This window comes from Capricornis sumatraensis, chromosome 3 (genome assembly GCF_032405125.1).
Source record: "Capricornis sumatraensis isolate serow.1 chromosome 3, serow.2, whole genome shotgun sequence".
NCBI classification, from domain to species: Eukaryota; Metazoa; Chordata; class Mammalia; order Artiodactyla; family Bovidae; genus Capricornis; species Capricornis sumatraensis.
Genome location: NC_091071.1, coordinates 41,697,604 through 41,715,704, shown reverse-complemented (window position 1 = coordinate 41,715,704; position 18,101 = coordinate 41,697,604). Strand labels below are relative to the sequence as shown.

The window sequence follows — 18,101 nt, the reverse complement described above, 5'->3', positions numbered from 1 at the left end:
TCCAGAAAACCCCAGTGGTCAAATCTGGTGCATCCTCGCAACTTGGGCCCAGCCCTGAAGGTACCCTGGCAGGGTCAGCCCCAGACTATCCCCTGGGCGTGATCTCACGTTTTGGGAGCCCACCGCAGCCTCTGCTCTTGGTGTTCTTGTCCTGACGTGGGCGCTGACGGCTGACTCTTCACCTGCCTGTGGATTAAGTGTGGAGTCCAGGGGGCTGCGGCCCACAAGCCGGCGTGACCTTCTCCAGCCCCTGCAGCTGCTCCTCTTGGCTCCCAGGATGGGAGTTCCTTCTCAGCATCAAGAGGGGTTTTCCCAAGGAGCTCTACTGTGGGCTTCCAGGCCCCGGCATCCCCTCCATGTCCTGGCAATATCTGACTAAGGGCTGGAGTACGGCACCTGAAATCTTGACAGTCTCACTATTGTGTGCGTGCTCAGTCGTATCTGATTCTTTGAGACCCCACAGACTGTAGCCCACCTGTAGCCCCACTGTAGCCCACAGACAGGCTCCTCTTGTCTGTGGAATTTTCCAGCCAAGATTATTGGAGTGGGTTGCCGTTTTTTACTCCAGGGAATCTTCCCAACCCAGGGATCAAACCCACATCTCACACGTTGGCAAGTGGGTTCTTTACCACTGAGCTACCAGGCTGTTATGTATGTTTTAACACAATTTTAAAATTAATAGTGTATTATGTTAAAAACCATTGAATCACACACTACAAATGGGTGAATTGCATGGTATGTGTATTTATATCTCTTTAAAGCTATTTTTAAAAATGGGGCTGGAGGCTGCCGCTCAAGCTGGCTACCCCAAGAGGCCCCCAGAGGCCCAGGAAGTAAGCACACCCTGCTCTACCCCTGTAGGAGGGCCTGGGGGAGTGCCAGAGCCAGCTTCTGGTTAAAAAAGCTGAACAGGGGTTTCTGACCTCTCTCTCTCTGACACATACACACACATGCATACGATGAGGGCCCATCTTCCTCCTGCCTGCTCTGAGTAGAGCCAAGAGCAGGGACTTTTCAGCCCCTTGGGGTATTTTATTAACTCACAGCCATGTCCCTAGGGCCGCTAGGCTCTTGTGCCAACAATACACCTCGCCTCCAGTGTGTGTGCTCTCACGTTTTGCAAATTATTTCATCATCATCATTATCGAGCGTTCACCTTGCGCTTCCCATGTGCAATGCCAGTGTTTACACACGTGGGGGACCGCGAGGGCCAGATGAGGACACAGGGCAGGGCTGAGGCTCCTGAGGCCAGGTTGGTAGGCACCTTCTCTGACGCTCTGGCTGTGTGTGGGCACCCCTGTCCCTGAACCCGAGCCGGTGCAGAGCTCGTCCTCTGCTCTGGCCACGCCCACAGGACCTGCTTTGTCCAAACCTGACCATCAAGCATCTGGTGGTTGGACAGGAGCAGGCGGGGTTTCTACCAAGGCATGTGGATCTACTGAGCCCTCCTGCCCGTGGACTCAGTTTCACCCTGTGAGAAGTCGGAACCGTGCGGCTGCGGGGACAAAACCACAGCTGGGAGGCTTACAACCGCAGAAGAGTTTTCTCTCGTGGTCTGGGGGCCCAAAGTCTGAAATCAATGTGTTGGCAGGCCTGGGCCCCGCTAACGGCTCCAGGGGGATCCGTCCCACCCTCTAGCCTCTGGGCATCCATGCCTCCCGGGCGCGGGCTGCGTCCCTCCAGCATCTGTCCCCACTGTCACATGGCTCCTGTGTCTCCCCACTTCTCTGATCCTGTAAGGATCCCTGGGTTCGGGGCCCTAATCCAGGATGAGCTCCTCTCGAGAGCCTTGACTTAATTATGTCTGCAAAGGCTCTTTTTCCAAATAAGGCCCCGTCCACAGGTTCTGCAGGAAAGCACCATTCAGTCCACCGCAGGCCACGTGTCCATGTTTTCATGGGAATCGGGGGGTTCAGCGGAGGGCCTCATGATGGGGTGTGGCTCACCTGGCTGTAGCCCCCTCCTCTAGGGGCCAGCAGACAGGCAGGTACAGGGGACACAGGCAGACAGAGGGGACACAGACAGAGGGGACACGGGCCTTGGTGCCGAGGACCACCCGTCCCGGGCTGGGCCAGCAGCTGTCTTTGCCAGGCAGTCTGTGTGCAGTGGGAATACAATGACCCCGGCGGGGACAAGTAAAAGGTAGTTTTTCTTTCCCAAAATAAAAATGTTCCGAAACGTGATTTTGAAACATGTTCTCTATGTTATGGTGGTGTGGGTCAATACCCCCCAAGAAGCTAGACAGAAGTGGGGTTCCACGTGGCTGGGGTGTAGGAGCAGGGATATGCCTCGAGGGTGCAGCCCACGTGGTCAAGGTGTCTGTGGTCCACGGACCCCCCAGCTGCCCCCATGGGGGTTGGACTGGGGGGGTGACTTGGGCCAGGGGCAGGGGCTTACTGCTGCTGCCCCAGCTTGGCAGGGCCACCTGCCGAAAGGTGCTCCGTATTAAGCTTGGGGCCGGGAGCCACCGGGTGAGAAGAATGGGGAGACTGTGGGGCCGCAGGCCTTGCCCACATGGCTGCAGGGCCTTGTGTCCCAGGGCCTGCCCCAGGCAACTGTCCCGGTGCCAGGCCAGCCTCGTACCCAGCCACAGGGCTCTTGCCTTCCAAACCCTCCTCTTCCTTTTCATAAACCGGGGACTGTGCTGTTAGTACGGGCACCCCGCTAGGGTCTCCTTATAAGGTGAGAGTCTTCACCCTTGGGGGCTCTGGGCAGGTCAGCTTGGTCTCTGTTGGTCCCAGGTGCTCCCGCAGCCCTGACTCGGTGGGCATGGGGGTGCGGCCTCCTGGCCAGTCGGTACAGACCCTCCCGCTGCCCTCTGAGCAGCTCCAGACTCTGAGCGCTGGGTGTGGGGAGCCCACCTGGGGCGGGTCCCTGTGCTTCTCAGTCTAGAACCCCAGAGAGGAGTCGACCTTTGTAGGAAACGTGGCTTGAGGCGTCCCCACCCGAGCCCTCCAGGCTCTGCGAGGCGAGACCTGCAGCCCCGGGCTGCGCAGGGCTTTATTAGTGGAAGAGAATCACTGTGGGCCAAGAACACATCATTAGCGGCATCATCAACGCTGCGCGCCTTCCCGCCGGGGCTGACCCGGCTTGTCAACAGGTGTGATCCCAGCAACGGCCCTGGGGGGCCCAGCGCCCGCGGCAATTAGCGCCTAATGAGGGGCCTGTGTGACCCACTGTGTAGCCAGGGCCAGGGCTGGAGAGGAGAGGGCTCCGGGAGAGCCCAGCAGCCCTTCGGGGTCCCCCTTGCTGCTGCTGCCCGGGCCCGGGGGGCTGCAGGAAGCAGCAGAAAGAGTTGGTCCCAGAGAGGCCCTCGCGGCGTGCGGTAGTGACACTCCAGAACTCGCACGCACGGGAGGCTGGCCCCGCCCTGGCCCAGGAGGCCGCCTCTCTGGACAGTAGGCCAAGCAGTGCTGGGGCGGGAGGCTGAGGGGGTAGCCCCCCACCAGCTGCGGGGTGCTGGGCACAGGGCCCGCCTCTATCGTGGAGCCTCGGGGCTTCGGGCCTGCGAGGATGGCGGCCAGGCACCTGGTCTGTTTCTCCGAGGGCGAGCACTGGTCGCAGCTGGTTTGAGGGGGTCTGACTCTCCAGGGCGTCCGCTAAAGTGATGTCTCAGCCTGCCCTGATGGCAGGTTTGCAGCTGGTTGCTGGTGCTGTCGCCCAGGCCACCTTGTCAGTGTCAAGGCCGGCCCACACTTTGCTGCCTCTCACCCACGCTTCGTATTCAGCCCACAGGTCGTCAGGGGGCACCTGGAGCCTCCGAGGTGGCATGTGCCTGGCAGCAGGGCCGCGAGGCTGCTGGGTGGGGTGGGGGTCCCCACCCAGGCCTCACTCCCTCAGGTGCCCACAGCCTGCAGAGCCGCAGGCTCAACCGCAGGTCTTGGGGGCTTGATTTCTGGAGAGGCAGCCCCTGCAAGTGTCATGGGACCGGTGGCCCCCTCGGTCCCTGTCGTTGGGCCCCAGCTCCCCCGGCACCCTCCTCATCCCCCCTTGCTCCCCTCCCCTTGGCCCACGCAGCAGGACTCTGGGCGGGGGTGTGGGGGGTCCGTAGCTGCTCCACCAGCCTGGCCCCGAGAACGTGACAGTCAGGGTGGAGCTGGACTGCCCACCCAGACTGCCCGGGGTCCAGGTTCATGAGCAGGGCCCCCTCTGGTGTGCTGGCGGCCAGAGCACCAGGCGAGCCTCAGGGGCATCATCCCTGTGCCCCTCCTGCCAGTCTGGCCCCTCCTTCCAGTCTGACCCTCCTGACTTCCGTCTGTCAACCCCCCTGCCTGACTGGTGTGGGACGAGCCCCAGCCTGAGGGCAGAATGAGAGGGGCTCGGCACGCCACCCCTGGGTGCCCAGGACACCAGCCGTGCCAAGGCAAGGTGCCAGTCCCAAGGCCCACCCTCAGAGTTCCAGGAAGAGCTGGTCCAAGGCCTGGTCCTCATCCAGCTTCCGGGTGATGATGGCACCTGAGGCCCTGGGGCTGGTGGCCAGCCGGGCCAGCACAAGTGTGCCCAGGCCCCAGGCCAGGGTGGGCACTGCCCATCAGCCTGGCCTTATCGCACCCTGACACCTGGCCCCACCCTGACACCGGGCCCCTGCCTGCCTGCTCAAGTTGCCTTCCCCTTGCCTCTGCCGTTCCTCGCCCTGCCTGCTCCCCCGCCAACCCCAGCCTCAGGTTCCTTCCGAGCAGGTACTGAGCTGGAGACGGCTGGTTCCCCAGGTCCTTTCCCTCCACAGCTGGGAGTTTGCACAGACTCTGGGGTACAGATGTGTGTGCCCCTCTGCCCACACTGGGGTTGAGACATCTGCGGGGAGAAGGCCCCCAAGCCTGACCCTGGGATAGGCCCTTCGGGGTCCGAGCCTGACCTCTGACTCTAGCCAGGGCTGCTCCCACACCCTGCCCATCCGCTGCCCCCAGTGAACATACCCCAGGACCCCAGACTGTGGTGGGGTTGGGGTCAGAGAGTTAAGGTGGCCCTCCTCACCTGCCGTCACCCCCAGACACCTTGCAGGGCAGGAAGTTTCGGCAGATGCTGTGGGCGCTGGCGCTGGAGCCGCTGGAGACCCTGCAGCAGCCCCTCACTTTGGGGTCAGGGCATGTGGACGGGGTGACACCCAGCCTCCTGCCACTCTCCGCCCCCCCACCCACAGCACCAGGCCGCCCATGCCTGCCCATGCCTCTATCTGCTGAAGTCATCGCAGGAAGGTCCCCAGGATCTGGACCAGACAGCGCCATCTACAGCCACAGGCAAGACTGGCCACAGAGCCGGACATCCTGGCGGCACTGCCCCTGGGGGCTGGGCCCAGGCGGCAGTAGAGGCCCAGCGGGAGGTGGCTGGGCAGCACTGGGCAGCTGGGCATGAGATAAGCTGGGCAAGTGGCTGTCCGGTACCCCCAGCCCAAGAGAGCCACTCACAGAACCAGCACACCTGGGAAGAAGGCCAGGCCAGTGCACTCAGGCACACAGCCAGCAGAGCTGGCTGAATTGAGGTGAGGAAGGCTTCCTGGAGGAGGTGACCAGGAACAGAGGACCACTGACAGGTTGGCCCCCAGCTCCAGGCCAGCAGCAGCCTCCAGTCCCCTTCCCCATTTTGCCCACACTGGGGGACAAACTGTTTGAGAAGCCAGAGCAGGAGCCAGCCTCCTGAGCTTGGGGCACAGCTCCTGCCCTCTGAGGACGTGGATCCTCCCGGGGGAGCTGGCCGGCTGCCCTGGGCCTCGTGGGGATTATCGGATCAGAGCTAAATGGGTCCTGGGGGGAGCCAGCAAAGCCAGGAGTGACTGTTTATCCAGATTCTCAGGTGTGGCTGGGGGTGCCCTGATGAGAATGGATATAGCTGTGTGAAAATAAAAGAAAAAAAATTAATGGGCAGAATAAACAGCCCCAAAGTTGCTTTGTTTGTCCAAAGAGAGTGGAAAAGCCAAGGACTGCCTGGGAGCAACAGCTGGCAGGACAAGTGGGGGCCTCACCCAAGGGGGGCTGAGCGCAAAGCCGGCCACGAGCCGGGGAAGCCCCTTGAGGAGCAGGGCCGCGCCTCCTCTCCACGCGTCTCTACATTTCTTCAATGAGCGTCACTTACTTTTGCTTATTACAGAAAAAAAATAACTATCGCTGGTTCTGTCCCAGCACTTGTTATTGTCCACCTTTCTAATTCTGTGAACCTCCTGTTTGAATTTGACTTTCTATGGTTCCCGCGAAGGTCGGCTCTGGCTTCGCAAGCCACCAGGCGCTCGGCCTCCCTGTGAGAAGTCGTGTTTGTGTCCTGGCCCCTGTTTCTCCTGGTTTCCAGCTTTTCTTGGTGTGCAGTCCCCCACGTGGTCTCCTTCCTGAACCGAGGCGCTTTGGGTGTTGGACTTGTCTTCTCTCCATCTGACAGCTGCCGTTAGCTGCTGGCTCGTCTCCTGAGTAGAGAGGGGTCCTTGACTCTGATGAAGTCGGGTTGCCCACGCCGTGCAGTGAAGGTCCTGCTGTGGGGTCTGGGCATCTCCCTCAATCACTGCCTTTTTTCTATCTATATAGCTCCCTCCACCACACACCGTGTTTAGTATCCAGCTTGCATGTGGTGTAAACTAGGGGTCTTGCTTCCCTTCTCTTCATCCAGGGCGTCCTGTTTCCCAAACCACCGGTCCCCGGGACCTGCACCTCTGCTGCTTTGAGGAACCGCCTTCCAGGCATGAAGCCCCGCCACTGGTGTGTTTTGCCTGAAGTCTCTAATCTGAGCCTTTGTTCCTATCTTAATCACTCCGACTTTGTCTTAATATCTGGGAGCTTGCCTCTTCTTTTTATATCACCATGGATATTTATTCTCTTTATTTTTTTGAATGAGTTTGTTGAGTTCCTAAAAAAAAGATCCTCCTAGAATTTTCACTAGGGTTGAATTGAATTTATTGACTAATGTCAGGGGCCCTTTATCAGGCTGGGTTCTTCCATATAAAGCTTGGTGTCCTGTCTACCTAGTGAGGTTGATTTCCAGAGACTTTGCATCCCCTGTCCGTGGAAAAAGTCTCTTCCAGGAAACTGGCCCCTGGGCCACAAAGGTTGAGGACCGCTGGCCTGGGGTGTATCTCAGTTGCGGGGTCACCTGGTGGCCCCAGGCTCAAGTCCTGACGACCTGCCAGACTGTCCTCTGCAGCTGCGGCTTGTCTTGATATCCCCACCTGCAACGCCCAACGTGACAGTTCCTCCCTATCCTTGTCAGCAGCTGTTATGCTCTTGATCTTTTTTTTTTTCCTGATTTGCCTCTTTTACTTATTTCCCTTTTTTTGATCTTTCTCTTTTGTACTGGGGTATAGGGGATTAACAATGTTATGATAGTTTCAGGTGAACAGAGAAGGGACTCAGCGTACATACACGTTCTCTCCCCAACCCCCCCCCCCCCGCCCATCCAGGCTGCCACATAGCTCTGACCAGAGTTCCCTGTGCTATACAATAGGTCCTTGTTGGTTATCCATTTAAAATATTATGCTACTGACCTTTAAATCAATCATATTGTGTAACTTACGCACAATAAAGGCATCCAATAAAAGGGCGCAGTCCAAACAGCTTTGGTGGTTACACACACCCATGAAACTGCATTCCAGTCCAGACAGAACATTCCCATCCGCCCCAGAAGATCCCTCGCCGCCACTCTTAGGAACAGGAGTCCTGAATTTCAGGGACGCTGCCTGGCGATGGCCTCTGTACTTCTGTCATGATAGATCAGTTTGCAATTTGACATTTTTGTAGAAACGGAACCACGTGGTATATACTCAGCATAATGATGCTGAAACTCATCCTTTTTCTTCATGTATCAGTAGTTTGTCCCTTGTTATTTCTGACTAGTATGTTATCATGGGAATGATATTGTATTTCATTTCCCTGTTGGTCTATTGATGGAAATTTGCTTTTCCCCCTGACTGGGGCTATTGTAAACAGAGTTGCTACAAATAATCACACACAAGGCTTTGTGTGCACATCCGGGCATATTTCTCCCGAGCGATTACTTAGGTGTGGAATGGCTACGTTCTGTGGTTAGGAGCATATCCAACTTCTTAAGAAACTGAGAAGTGGAAAGCGGGTGGAAAACAGCGGCAGCGGCTAGATCCTGGGTTTCTGGGCCAAGAGGTGGTCCCAGCTGCAGCTGGGGTGGCCTGTGTGGAGCGGCACCCCGGTGAGGAGGACCCAGCTCCCACGTGCAAGGTCCTGGCCCACTGTGGTGCCCTGGCGTGGGGGTGAACATGCTGAGTATATGCCTGAAGTCGCCCCGCGGAGAGAAGGAGAGACCCGAGTGCGCTGCCTCCCTGCCATCTCCCTTGGGAGGTGGCGACCGCACCCTAGTGCACAGCCCTCGGGGACCTGCCGTCACCTGGCTGTGAGGGGGGATCAAGACAGCCCGGACCACCACCCAGTGGGGCGACGGCTCCACACACACGGACCAGAACAGCGTGCAGGGCCGTCAGCTCACCTTCCCTTGTCCGGTGATGGCCAGTACACTGATCTTCAGTCCCGTTGCTTACGGCGGGAGATGGCTTAAAGAGACAACTTAGTCAAGGGAATTCCCTGGCGGTCCAGTGGTCAGGACTCTGCGCTTCCACTGCTGGGCACCCAGGTCCAGTCCCTGGTCGGGAAACCCCACAAGCTGTACAGCATGGCCAAGCAACCAAAAACGCCCAGCAGAAATGCCAGCACCACCCTGTGCTCCCACCAGCGGATGTGAGTCCCACTGCCCCACGCCTGCGACACACTTGTCCTTGTTGGTCCCATTAAGGGTCCTGGTTCTGGCGGGTGGGTGTGTGTCTTGTGGCGGGGGTTGGGGGTGGTGTGTGATCTGCACCTCCCCAGTGAGTCAGGCATCTTTTCACGTGCCCGTTGGCCATTCCCGAGTCTTCTTTCGTCAACTGTCTGTTGACTGTTGTTCAATTGCTCAGTTGTGTCTGCCTCTTTGCGAGGGCATCAATTGTAGCCCTCCAGGCTTCTGTGTCCATGGGATTTCCCAGGCAAGAATACTGGAATGGGTTGCCATTTCTACCTCCAGGGGATCTTCCCAACCCAGGGATCAGACCCGTGTCTCCTGCATTGGCAGGTGGGTTCTTTGCCACTGAGCCCCAGGGAAGCCAGTTTAGCCCCTTGGCCTGTCTTTTAAAAATAGCTTTCCTGAGAAAGAATTCTCACACCATCTAACCCACCCATTTAAAGCGTACAATTAGCGTGATTCCTTTAACCTGAATCATCTATCACTGAATGGCTTTGGAATTTAGCTTTTGCTTTGGGCCTGATTGTGTCTCTTAATGAAAGCAACCTAAAGTTAGGAGGGAAAATAGAACTTACACGCAAAGCATGGCCTTCATGTTAACAAGAAAAGTGACGAGTCTCATACACCTCCTGTGCAGTCAAAGTGAACGTAGGACGTGAACCGTCAGTTCCCACCTGCGCTGCAGCTGTTGGGTCTTTTGGGCTCAAACTGCAGTTCTTGCAAGTAGGCACAGAAGAACCTCTTCATATCTCCAAATTCATGGAACCCCAAATTCAAGGCCCCCTCCCTGGCCACTTCACCGAATTCAGTTGCGGGGGCCCCACCTAACCCTCCAGTGGAAGCGATTAACCCTGTTAAGTCCATCTAGTGAATTTTTAAATCCCAGAGTTTGTATTTTTCATTTCTAAAATTTCCTACTTGGTTCTTGAAGGACTGTTTTCATTTTTTCCTACCTCTGCATGCATGAGAACCCATTTTTTCCATGACCTCATTGTCTAATAATCCTGACACTGTCTTATCGGCCCCAGCAGATTCTTCTCCCCGAAGGACGGGTCACAGCCTCCTGGCTCTTTCTGTGCCTGCAGCTTTTGATTTTATCCTGACTGTTGCGACTGTTTTTGTTGTGTAGACACTGCATTCGGTTATATTTCTACAAAGACTGTTGCTGCCTCTGTTTTGGCAGAGAATGAACTTGGTCAGGCTTGACCTGTGACCCCTGCCATTCAGAAAGTGGGCAGAGTTTTGGCCAGTTGGCCATTTCAGCTGTCTCACACATACAGTGGTTTGGGGGTCACTGAGGGGCTGGGTGGGGCTCGTACACAGAATCTGGGGTCCCTTTCTCTGCTGTCTCCTCTTCAGAGTTCTCCAGTTACTCTCTGCTCTCTGGCTCCTTCGACCAGAAAGATGGGGAATTTGGGCTGTTGTCTGATCACTCCACCCCACAAAGCTACACCCACAAAGGGAAATCTACGCTTCCTGACACCTTCTAGATTCCCATCCAAAATCTGCCTCCTTCCCTTCACTCCCCAGAGCCCTTGGAATTGTTATTTAAAAAATAAATTTATTGTTTTCTGGCTATGCCATGCAGCATGCAGAATCTTCATTCCCCAACCGGGGATTGAACCCAGCCCCCCTGCAGTGGAAGCACCCAGTCTTAACCCACTGAAGTCCTGGGAATTGGTTTTTAAATATTTTGTCCTGAATTTTTTGGTTGTTATCTATGAACATGACTGTTTTTTTAAAAGACATTTCTATCTGTGAGTTAGTTCATGTCTCTGGTGTCTATGGGATTTCCCAGGCAAGAACACTGGAGTGGGTTGCCATTTCCTCCCCTGATGTACCTGGCAGCCGTCCTGAATTCTGTATGAATTGGTATCGGGCTTGACTGCACAGAATAGAAAACCCAGCCCATGGAGAGAGGTCAGAGACGGGGTAGCTGTACATACACAGATCAACAAACAGAAACACTTGCAGGTGTGTGTTGCAGAAAGACTTGACTCAAGAATCGAGGGTGCAGGGCAGGGATCGAAGGAGCTGCCAGGGACTCCAGCTCCAGGGGTGAACACGGAGGCTGCGGGGCCAAGTCAGGATCTGCACAAGTGTCCACGAGTGCCCAAGTCAGGATGCAGACACTGGTGTCCAGCCAGCACAAAGACGCACGTTGTCCACCCCTGGGGCCACAGCAGCAGGAAGGTGTCTTCCACCTCCCTTCTGGAAGACGGCCAGTGTATGGGTAGGTGGGGTCCCAAGGCCCCCTCCCTGGCCACTTCACCGCCATGCCGCCCCCAGCCTGGAGCTCACTCCCAGGGGTCATGTCCTGGCCGGGCAGCAATCACCCAGAACCTGCTGACTCAGGTTGAGACTCTCATAGCACCAGCTGGGGGTCACTCCCTGGCCTTACTGTGCAACTGTGGCATCTCTGCAGCACTGAGCCTCAGTTTTGCCACCTGAGAAGTGGGAGACTAAGACCTGATGAGGCAAGGCCTTGACTCTCCACACATGCCTGGTGCCTGACGGTCAGCCAACCTGGAGCTCCCACGGCTGCCCACAGAGGAAAAGGCAGAGGCGGCTCCCCTGCCTCCACGCCCTCCCCAGGTCTCCACCCGCGCATTCCTGCAGCCTGAGTCCTACCCCTCCCAGCTGCTGGCCAGCCCCACATTTTTTTCCCTTGACAAACCAGGAGTCTGCATCCTAGTTGAGGAAACAGACTCAGAACTGGCTGATCACCCCAGAACATCAGAGTCACCATGGGCAGGGCCCTCCCCGCTGACCCTGGGAAAGTGACCAGGGTCTTCAGCACCCAGCCCAGGCTCCAGGCTCTTGACTGAGCTCGGCCTCATCTACGTGGGGTGGGGTCACGAGGGAGGGCATGCAGGGGAGGTGATGGCGGGACACTTCTGTTGGCACCTCCAGTGAAACAGCTCTGCTGGGAGCAGGGATGGGGCGGAGGCTGGTACTGGGCCCAAGCTGGGAGGTTGGGGGAGACAGAGCAGCCCCCCTCTCCTGCCCCCGCTGGTGCTTCACCCTTGTTGCCACTGCACCTGGGGAGCAGCAGGGACCACCTCCCCTGATCTCAGAGGGCTATGCCCACAGGGTCAACTCCATCCTAGCCCCAGCTGTTCCTGACATGCTGTGTGACCCTGGGCAAGCCACAAGGTGTCTCCATGCTTGGGGCGGACGAAACGATCCTATATCCAAGCCTCTAAATGTGTATTCTATGCCCCTTCCCTCTCTCACTAGAGTGGCCTGGGGCTGGCAGGGAATGTGGTCTGACTTCATTTTCCACCAGCTGAGAGCCAGACCTTGGGGGCCGAGCTTGGGCTGGGGTGGGAGGGTCTGTGGGTGGTGAGACAGGTGGGGAGGGAGAGAGCTTCCACCAGCATCCTGCAGCTGCGCACCTACTGGAGGCCATGAGCTCAGGACTCTTGGGCTGGGTGTTGGAGCCAGCCCGACACAGACATGGCCACGGCCACCGCTACCTCGTGCACCTCTCTGATGAGCTGGTGGTCCACTCAGACCCCAGACCCCACGTGCTGCCAGGCAGGCCCACCCCAGGTCCTGGGCAAGGGCCTGAATCACCTTCTCCAGTGAGTGCAGTGTCGATGCAGGCCCACATCCAGTGGGCACTTGGGGGAGTGTGTAGGTGGCTCGTGAGTGACAGGTAGCCAGGTGGACACCAGTCTTGAAGGACTCAAGGTCCGAGAGGGGACAACCCTGGGTACCAGAAAGGGAAGCGGTCGAGCAGCCTTGTGAAGGGAGACAGCGCAGTGAGCGGCCTGTGTCCTTGTTGCACTCGTACGCATGGCCTGGGGGGCCTCAAACAGCCGTGACCCATGTGATCACACTTGGGCCACTCTGGGAGCTGACAGCTGAGGTGCCTCAGTGGCCCCGACCTAACCTGCGTGGTGGTATGGGGTGCAAAGGTTCCAGGTTCCAGGTTCCAGGGCCCGCAATGGCTGGCAAAGGTTCTGGGGGCACCCCTACCTGGGGTGTGGGGTCCCTCATTACCTGAGGCTGGGTTTGGGGGCTCAGGGGAGACAGCGGGGGGACACAGAGCTCCTGCATGGCCTCACCCAACCCCAGGGCAAGGCCCCACTCAACTGCCTATTTTCTGGTCTGGGGGCCTGGTGGGGGCGGGGGGCCCCCTGGACTTTTGCTGCTCCCCAGGACACTCCCTACAGGCTGGGCTCATTGCCCTGCTGAAAGGGGGTGCTGAAGCACAGAGGCGTGCCCCCATTTCTGGGCTGGGGTGGGCCTGACACAGGCCTGGGCGGAGGTTTGGGGGAGAGGGGTGTTCCATTCCACCTGGCCCTGGTGGCCCCCCTCCAGGCCTCCCTGGGAGATGCGTGTGGACAGCGGTTTGGTCTCCTTCTGACCCCCACCTATTCTGGGACAATATTCTCCAGAGATCCACTCCCTACCCACCTCCTGCCCACACTGCCCCCCAGCCCCCAGCCCCACTCCAGAGAGCACAGGAGGGCCCCCCAGAATGTCCGCCTGCCCCTACCCGCGGGGCTGACTGGCGGGAAGGGCTGTCACCTTCGGTTGTGTTTCGGCTGTACCACATGGCACGTGTGACCCCAGTTCCCCGACCAGAGGCTGAAGCTGGGCCACAGCAGTGAAAGCCCGGGGTCCTGACCCCTAGGCCCCAGGGAACTCCCTTCGGCCCTGCCCAGGCCTCTGCTTTGCGGGGGAGCTCAGGAGGGAACCCAGTGGGCCCTGCCAGCCTGGTGCCCCAGCAGAACCTGGGTTTGCACGAAGCCCAGGGGAGATGACCATGCTGCGGGGTAGGGTCGGGGTCTGCTCAGCTCCCCAGTGTTGAGTGGGAAACCGAGGTCAGCCAGAGCCAGCAGCAGCCCTGCCTCCTCATAGGACACTTCTGCCCGCCCCCGCCCTGCCCTGCGGGGTGAGAGACCTGCGCCAGCTGGGGCCCTCACGGCTGGGGGCCGGGCTGACTCACCCTGACCCTGCAGGAGGGGCCGGCTTCCCAGATGGGCGGGGCCGGGGCCGGCTGGTTGCTGGGGGCGGCCGCACAGACGCCCTGGAGGCTTGTGCAGGTCTGAGCCCTCCAGCCCCGGTGCCCCTTCAGCACTGGCCTGGGGCGGTGCCGCGGTGGGGTGACACAGTGGTGCGGACATCAGAGTGCCGCAGACCATGGCCTTGCAGACCGCTCCGCCCCACCTGGGATCCCAGAGGACTCGCGCCCACGGCAGCCTCCTGCTCCTGCTTCTCTGCCTTGGTGAGCACTGAGGGTGGGCGGCCGGATGCTGGAGTGCGGAGAGCCGCGGGGGTCCGCAGGGGGCTGGGGCCCCAGGAAAGGGTCTGCCGGCTCTTCGGGCGCTCCCCCATTGTGGGCGGGGCCCCCCACCCTGACTGGTGCCCCTGGATCTGGAGACCCGTGTCCTGAACGTCAGCAGGTGCGAGTCCCAGGCAGGCGGCTAGCCTCATCTCTGCCCCCAGAGGGGACTGTGTCTGGCAGCCCTGCTGGACCCCTCTGCCCTGCAGGGCTGGAGGCCGAAGCAGGGTAGTGTTGGGGGCACAGGCCAAACTGAGGGCACCCATAGCACAGGTGTCTGCCTGCTCTGAGCAGAGGGGCCCCAGGAGGAGGATGGGGAGGCCTGTGCTCCTTCGTGGGGTGTCGTGGGCCGTGACACCAGGGGCTGGCCGGGAGGGACCACCGTGGCTCCCTTCCTCCCAGGGTGGAGCCCCTGGCCATCCCTCAAGCTTGGTGTCCCTTCCCCTGCAGGTTGGGTTCTACCTTCCAGGGCCCAGGCTGCAGACGTGGGACTGGTAAGGACCCTCTGGGGAGTCAGGGGAAAGTTTTCTGGCCCTGGTTGGGCAGGGTTCCTCGGACCCCAGGACACTCCCTGCTCAGTCCCAGCCCTGCTCTGTTCTCAGGCTCTCCTGACCTCAAGGTTGCAGCGCACATCCCGGGACCTGTCCTGGCAGCAGCCTGAGCTGACCGTCCTCCTCCCGAGGGCCCGGCGGGGCACAGAGAGTGAGCATGCAGCCCAGCCCCATCAGTGTCAGGAGGCGGGGGCTGGGGGCTCGCACCGTGAGGTCTCCTCAACCTGTACCTGCGGCCCTTCCCGGCCACTGAGCTCCTTCAGTCATGCTAACGCGGGAGAGTGAATAGAATCGCACCATTTTGCTGATGAGTAAATGGAGGCCCGGGCTTCCCTGATAGCTCAGTTCCATCTGCACCACAGGAGACCCTGGTTTGATTCCTGGGTCGGGAAGATCCACGGGAGAAGGGATAGGCTACCCACTCCAGGATTCTCAGGCTTCCCTGGTGGCTCAGCTGGTAAAGAATCCGCCCGTGATGTGGAAGACTTGGGTTCCATCCCTGGGTTGGGAAGATTCCCTAGAGAAGGGAAAGGCTACCCACTCCAGTGTTCTGGCCTGGAGAATTCCATGGACTGTATAGTCCATGGGGTTGCAAAGAGTCGCACACATCTAAGCGACTTTCACTTTTCAAACCGAGGCCCAGAGAGTCTTGTGTTGCTCAGGGTCTCAGTGAAGGGAGACCCTGCGGGAGGAGGAGGAAGAGGAAGCTGACGGGAGAAGCCCAGCACCCCCCACCCCCTGGCTGTCCCTGCAGAGAAGGCCTGCCCCCCGGGGCGGGAGGCCCAAGTGGTGGATGAAAACCTCTTCTTCTATGAGGAGTGGGAGCTGGAGGTCTGTATGGATGGGGCCCTGCTGGCCACGCAGATGAGACAAGTGAACCGGATTCCCTTCACCTACCAGCAGCTGCACATTTTCAAGCGCAAACTGGATGAGGTAGTTCAGGGCTCAGCCCGCCTGCCACAGTGCGGCCGTCCCCGCTGCCCTGGTCATGGCGGCGGCCCTCACGGTCCCTTTCCCCGGAAGTTCTACCCACAGGGGTACCCCCAGTCCCTGATCGAGCAGCTGAGTTACTTCTTCCTTTACGTCACCCCTGAGGACATCCACAAGTGGAATGTGACTTCTCTGGACACCGTGAAATCTCTGCTCAAAGTCAGCCAAGGGCGCGGGGTGGATGCTCAGGTGAGAGCTGTTGGGGTGGGAAGGGGCAGACATAGGGTGTGAAGCTGTGCAGGCCCGGTCGGGGGGACGCAGTGTGAGATGGCACTGCCTGGGGGTGGCACAAGGCATGAGGTGGTCCAAGCCCGGGGCATACACCTCTCCCTGCCCCAAGCCACTGAGTGGCCTCCTCCCACAGGTGGCTGCCCTGATTGCCCGCTATGTAGGGGGAGGAGGCCAGCTGGACAAGGCCGCCCTGGACACCCTGGCCACCTTCCGCCCTGCCTACCTGTGCGTGCTCCGCCCCGAGCAGCTGGGCTCTGTGCAGCTCAGCGTGCTTTGGTGAGTCCTGGGGTCTGTCAGGGGTGGTGGGAGTGCTGTGCTCTGAGCTCACTGCCCGGCCGCATGCTGCCTCCTCAGGATGACCACACCCCAGGACCTGGACTCGTGCAGCTCACTGCAGATGGTTGTCCTCTACCACAAGGCCCGCATGGCCTTCCAGAACGTCAGCGGGTCTGAATACTTCACAAGGATCGAGCCCTTCCTCGGTGAGCCCAGGAACATACAGGGGGAATGATGCCTGAGGTTCCCCCATCTTTGGGCAGTCCACTGGCAGCATGACCAGTGTTCAGAGTCTGTCCCTCCAAGTGTGTGTTGGCTGAGACCCTGTGAGTTCTGGGCACCTCCAACCTCTCTTCCAACCCAGAGGGTCAGGTGGTCAGCAGGCAAATCAGGGGCCCAGGAATTCCTTAGGAAAAGGGACTCTTGGTAAAAGAAGGGGCTTCTGGTAGCCTGTGGTCAGAGGGTGGGACTGGGGGCTGCTGCACGGTCTCACACCTGGGGGCTCCTCTCCCCGAGGGCAGGTGGGGCCTCCACGGAAGACCTGCGGGCTTTTACTTGGCAGAACATCAGTATAGACGCGGCTGCATTCAAGAAACTGCCAACAGAGGCAGTGCTGGTACGAAGGCGGGGAAAGGCGGGGCCTCTAGGTGCGGGGTCTTGGGAGGGGCGGCCATCAAAGCCCTTTCCCAGGGTCTACAGAGGCTAAGGCGGGGTCCGTGGGTGGGGTGTTGGGGTGGTTTGGGTGGAGGAGAAGCCCGAAGTCTCTGGGAAAAGGCAGGATGACTGACCGCCGCCTGCCGGCTCTGGCAGTCACTAACCGTGGCCGAGGTGCAGAAACTTCTGGGCCCAAACCTGGTGGGCCTGAAGGCTGAGGCAGGGAACGTGCCCCTGCGGGACTGGATCTCCCGGCAGTCGCAGGAGGACCTGGACAGGCTGGGGCTGGGGCTCGTCGGCGGCATCCCCAACGGCTACCTGGTCTTGGACCTCCACAGCCGAGGTGGGCTGGGGTGGCCGGCTGGGCGGTGTCGGGCAGAGTGAGGGGCAGGGGCTGAGGCGCCTCTTCTCTGTGCAGAGGGCTCCTCTGGAGGCCCCCACTGCCTCGGACGAGGTCCTGGACCTGTGCTCACTGTGACCGCAAGTCTGCTCCTGGTCTCAGTCCTGAGCTGAGCCGGCTACTGTGCCCTGGTGACCGGCACTGCGTGGAGACCCCGCCGGGCTTGGACCCCCAGGGCTCTGAAGCTCAATAAAAGAACCCCATCCTCCTCTTGTAGAGGTGCCCCGTGGTGTTCTGAGGACTGAAAGAGAGCCCTGACGACTGTGCCTCCTGCACAGGGCCGCCTGGATTGCAGCCCCTCCCACGCGCACTTGGAAGGGGGAGGGGCTCCAGGCAGGAGGCCCTCCCTGGCGCCGTTTCCACGCAGGCAGTCCAGGCCAGTGCTCCAGGTGGCTTCTGGTGACACAACTGCCCCGGGAGATGGCCAGTTGGAGTCCTGATCCCAGCTGAGAGGGGCTCTGTCCCTCCTCAGGCCCAGATCAAAGGGACACAGGCAGGAAGATCACCTTGTCCTTTATTCAAGTCAGTTGGCCAAGTCAGTCCACGGAAGAAGCCTGAGCACGTGGCAGCATCTCCCTCACTGGCTGGGACAGTGACCCCGGGCCCAGGCCCTCGCTCTGGCTCCAGGTCCTGGGAGCTGGGCCTAGGCAGGGACTGGCCCTGCAGGACCCTAGGACAGGGGATGTGGCCAGGTCCCCCGGGGCCTGCATCTTGGTCTAGGCAGGTGTCCAGCTCCATGTTCTCCTGCATGTGGAGCTGGGGCAGTGCGGTCCTCCACCATGCCCTGTGGGTGGTGCCAGCTGGGCCTTGGGGTGCCCCCATACAGCAGCCACAGGAGGCCTGCGGGCAGGGCCATAGCCAGTGGCAGGTACCCCAGGTGGGCTGGTGGGCTGCCTGCAGGTAGGACACGGAGGGAGCTCCTTCAGTCCAGCTGGGAGCTCCCAGGCTGCCCTGCGTCCCAGGCTCAGGGCCCACGCCTCCC

At 59.7% G+C, this 18,101-nt stretch overlaps 1 protein-coding gene across 1 annotated transcript; it reads left to right on the top strand.

Moving 5' to 3' along the window:
- The first annotated feature begins 13,875 nt into the window (after positions 1-13,875).
- Positions 13,876-17,232, top strand: LOC138076677 (mesothelin-like). Its single transcript, XM_068968946.1, has 10 exons — positions 13,876-13,960; positions 14,468-14,511; positions 14,620-14,719; positions 15,323-15,501; positions 15,592-15,747; positions 15,923-16,065; positions 16,144-16,271; positions 16,587-16,681; positions 16,876-17,062; positions 17,138-17,232. The coding sequence occupies exons 1-10, from the start codon at positions 13,876-13,878 to the stop codon at positions 17,230-17,232; spliced, it is 1,212 nt and encodes a 403-aa protein (XP_068825047.1).
- The last annotated feature ends 869 nt before the right edge of the window (positions 17,233-18,101 follow it).

What these genes read in the sequence shown, in the direction of transcription:
- LOC138076677 (XM_068968946.1), top strand. Translation starts at nt 13,876, where the DNA reads ATGGCCTTGCAGACCGCTCCGCCCCACCTGGGATCCCAGAGGACTCGC. An exon ending in GGCGCGGGGTGGATGCTCAG is followed by an intron (nt 15,748 to 15,922) that starts GTGAGAGCTGTT and finishes CTCCTCCCACAG; the next exon opens with GTGGCTGCCCTGATTGCCCG. An exon ending in GTGCAGCTCAGCGTGCTTTG is followed by an intron (nt 16,066 to 16,143) that starts GTGAGTCCTGGG and finishes CTGCCTCCTCAG; the next exon opens with GATGACCACACCCCAGGACC.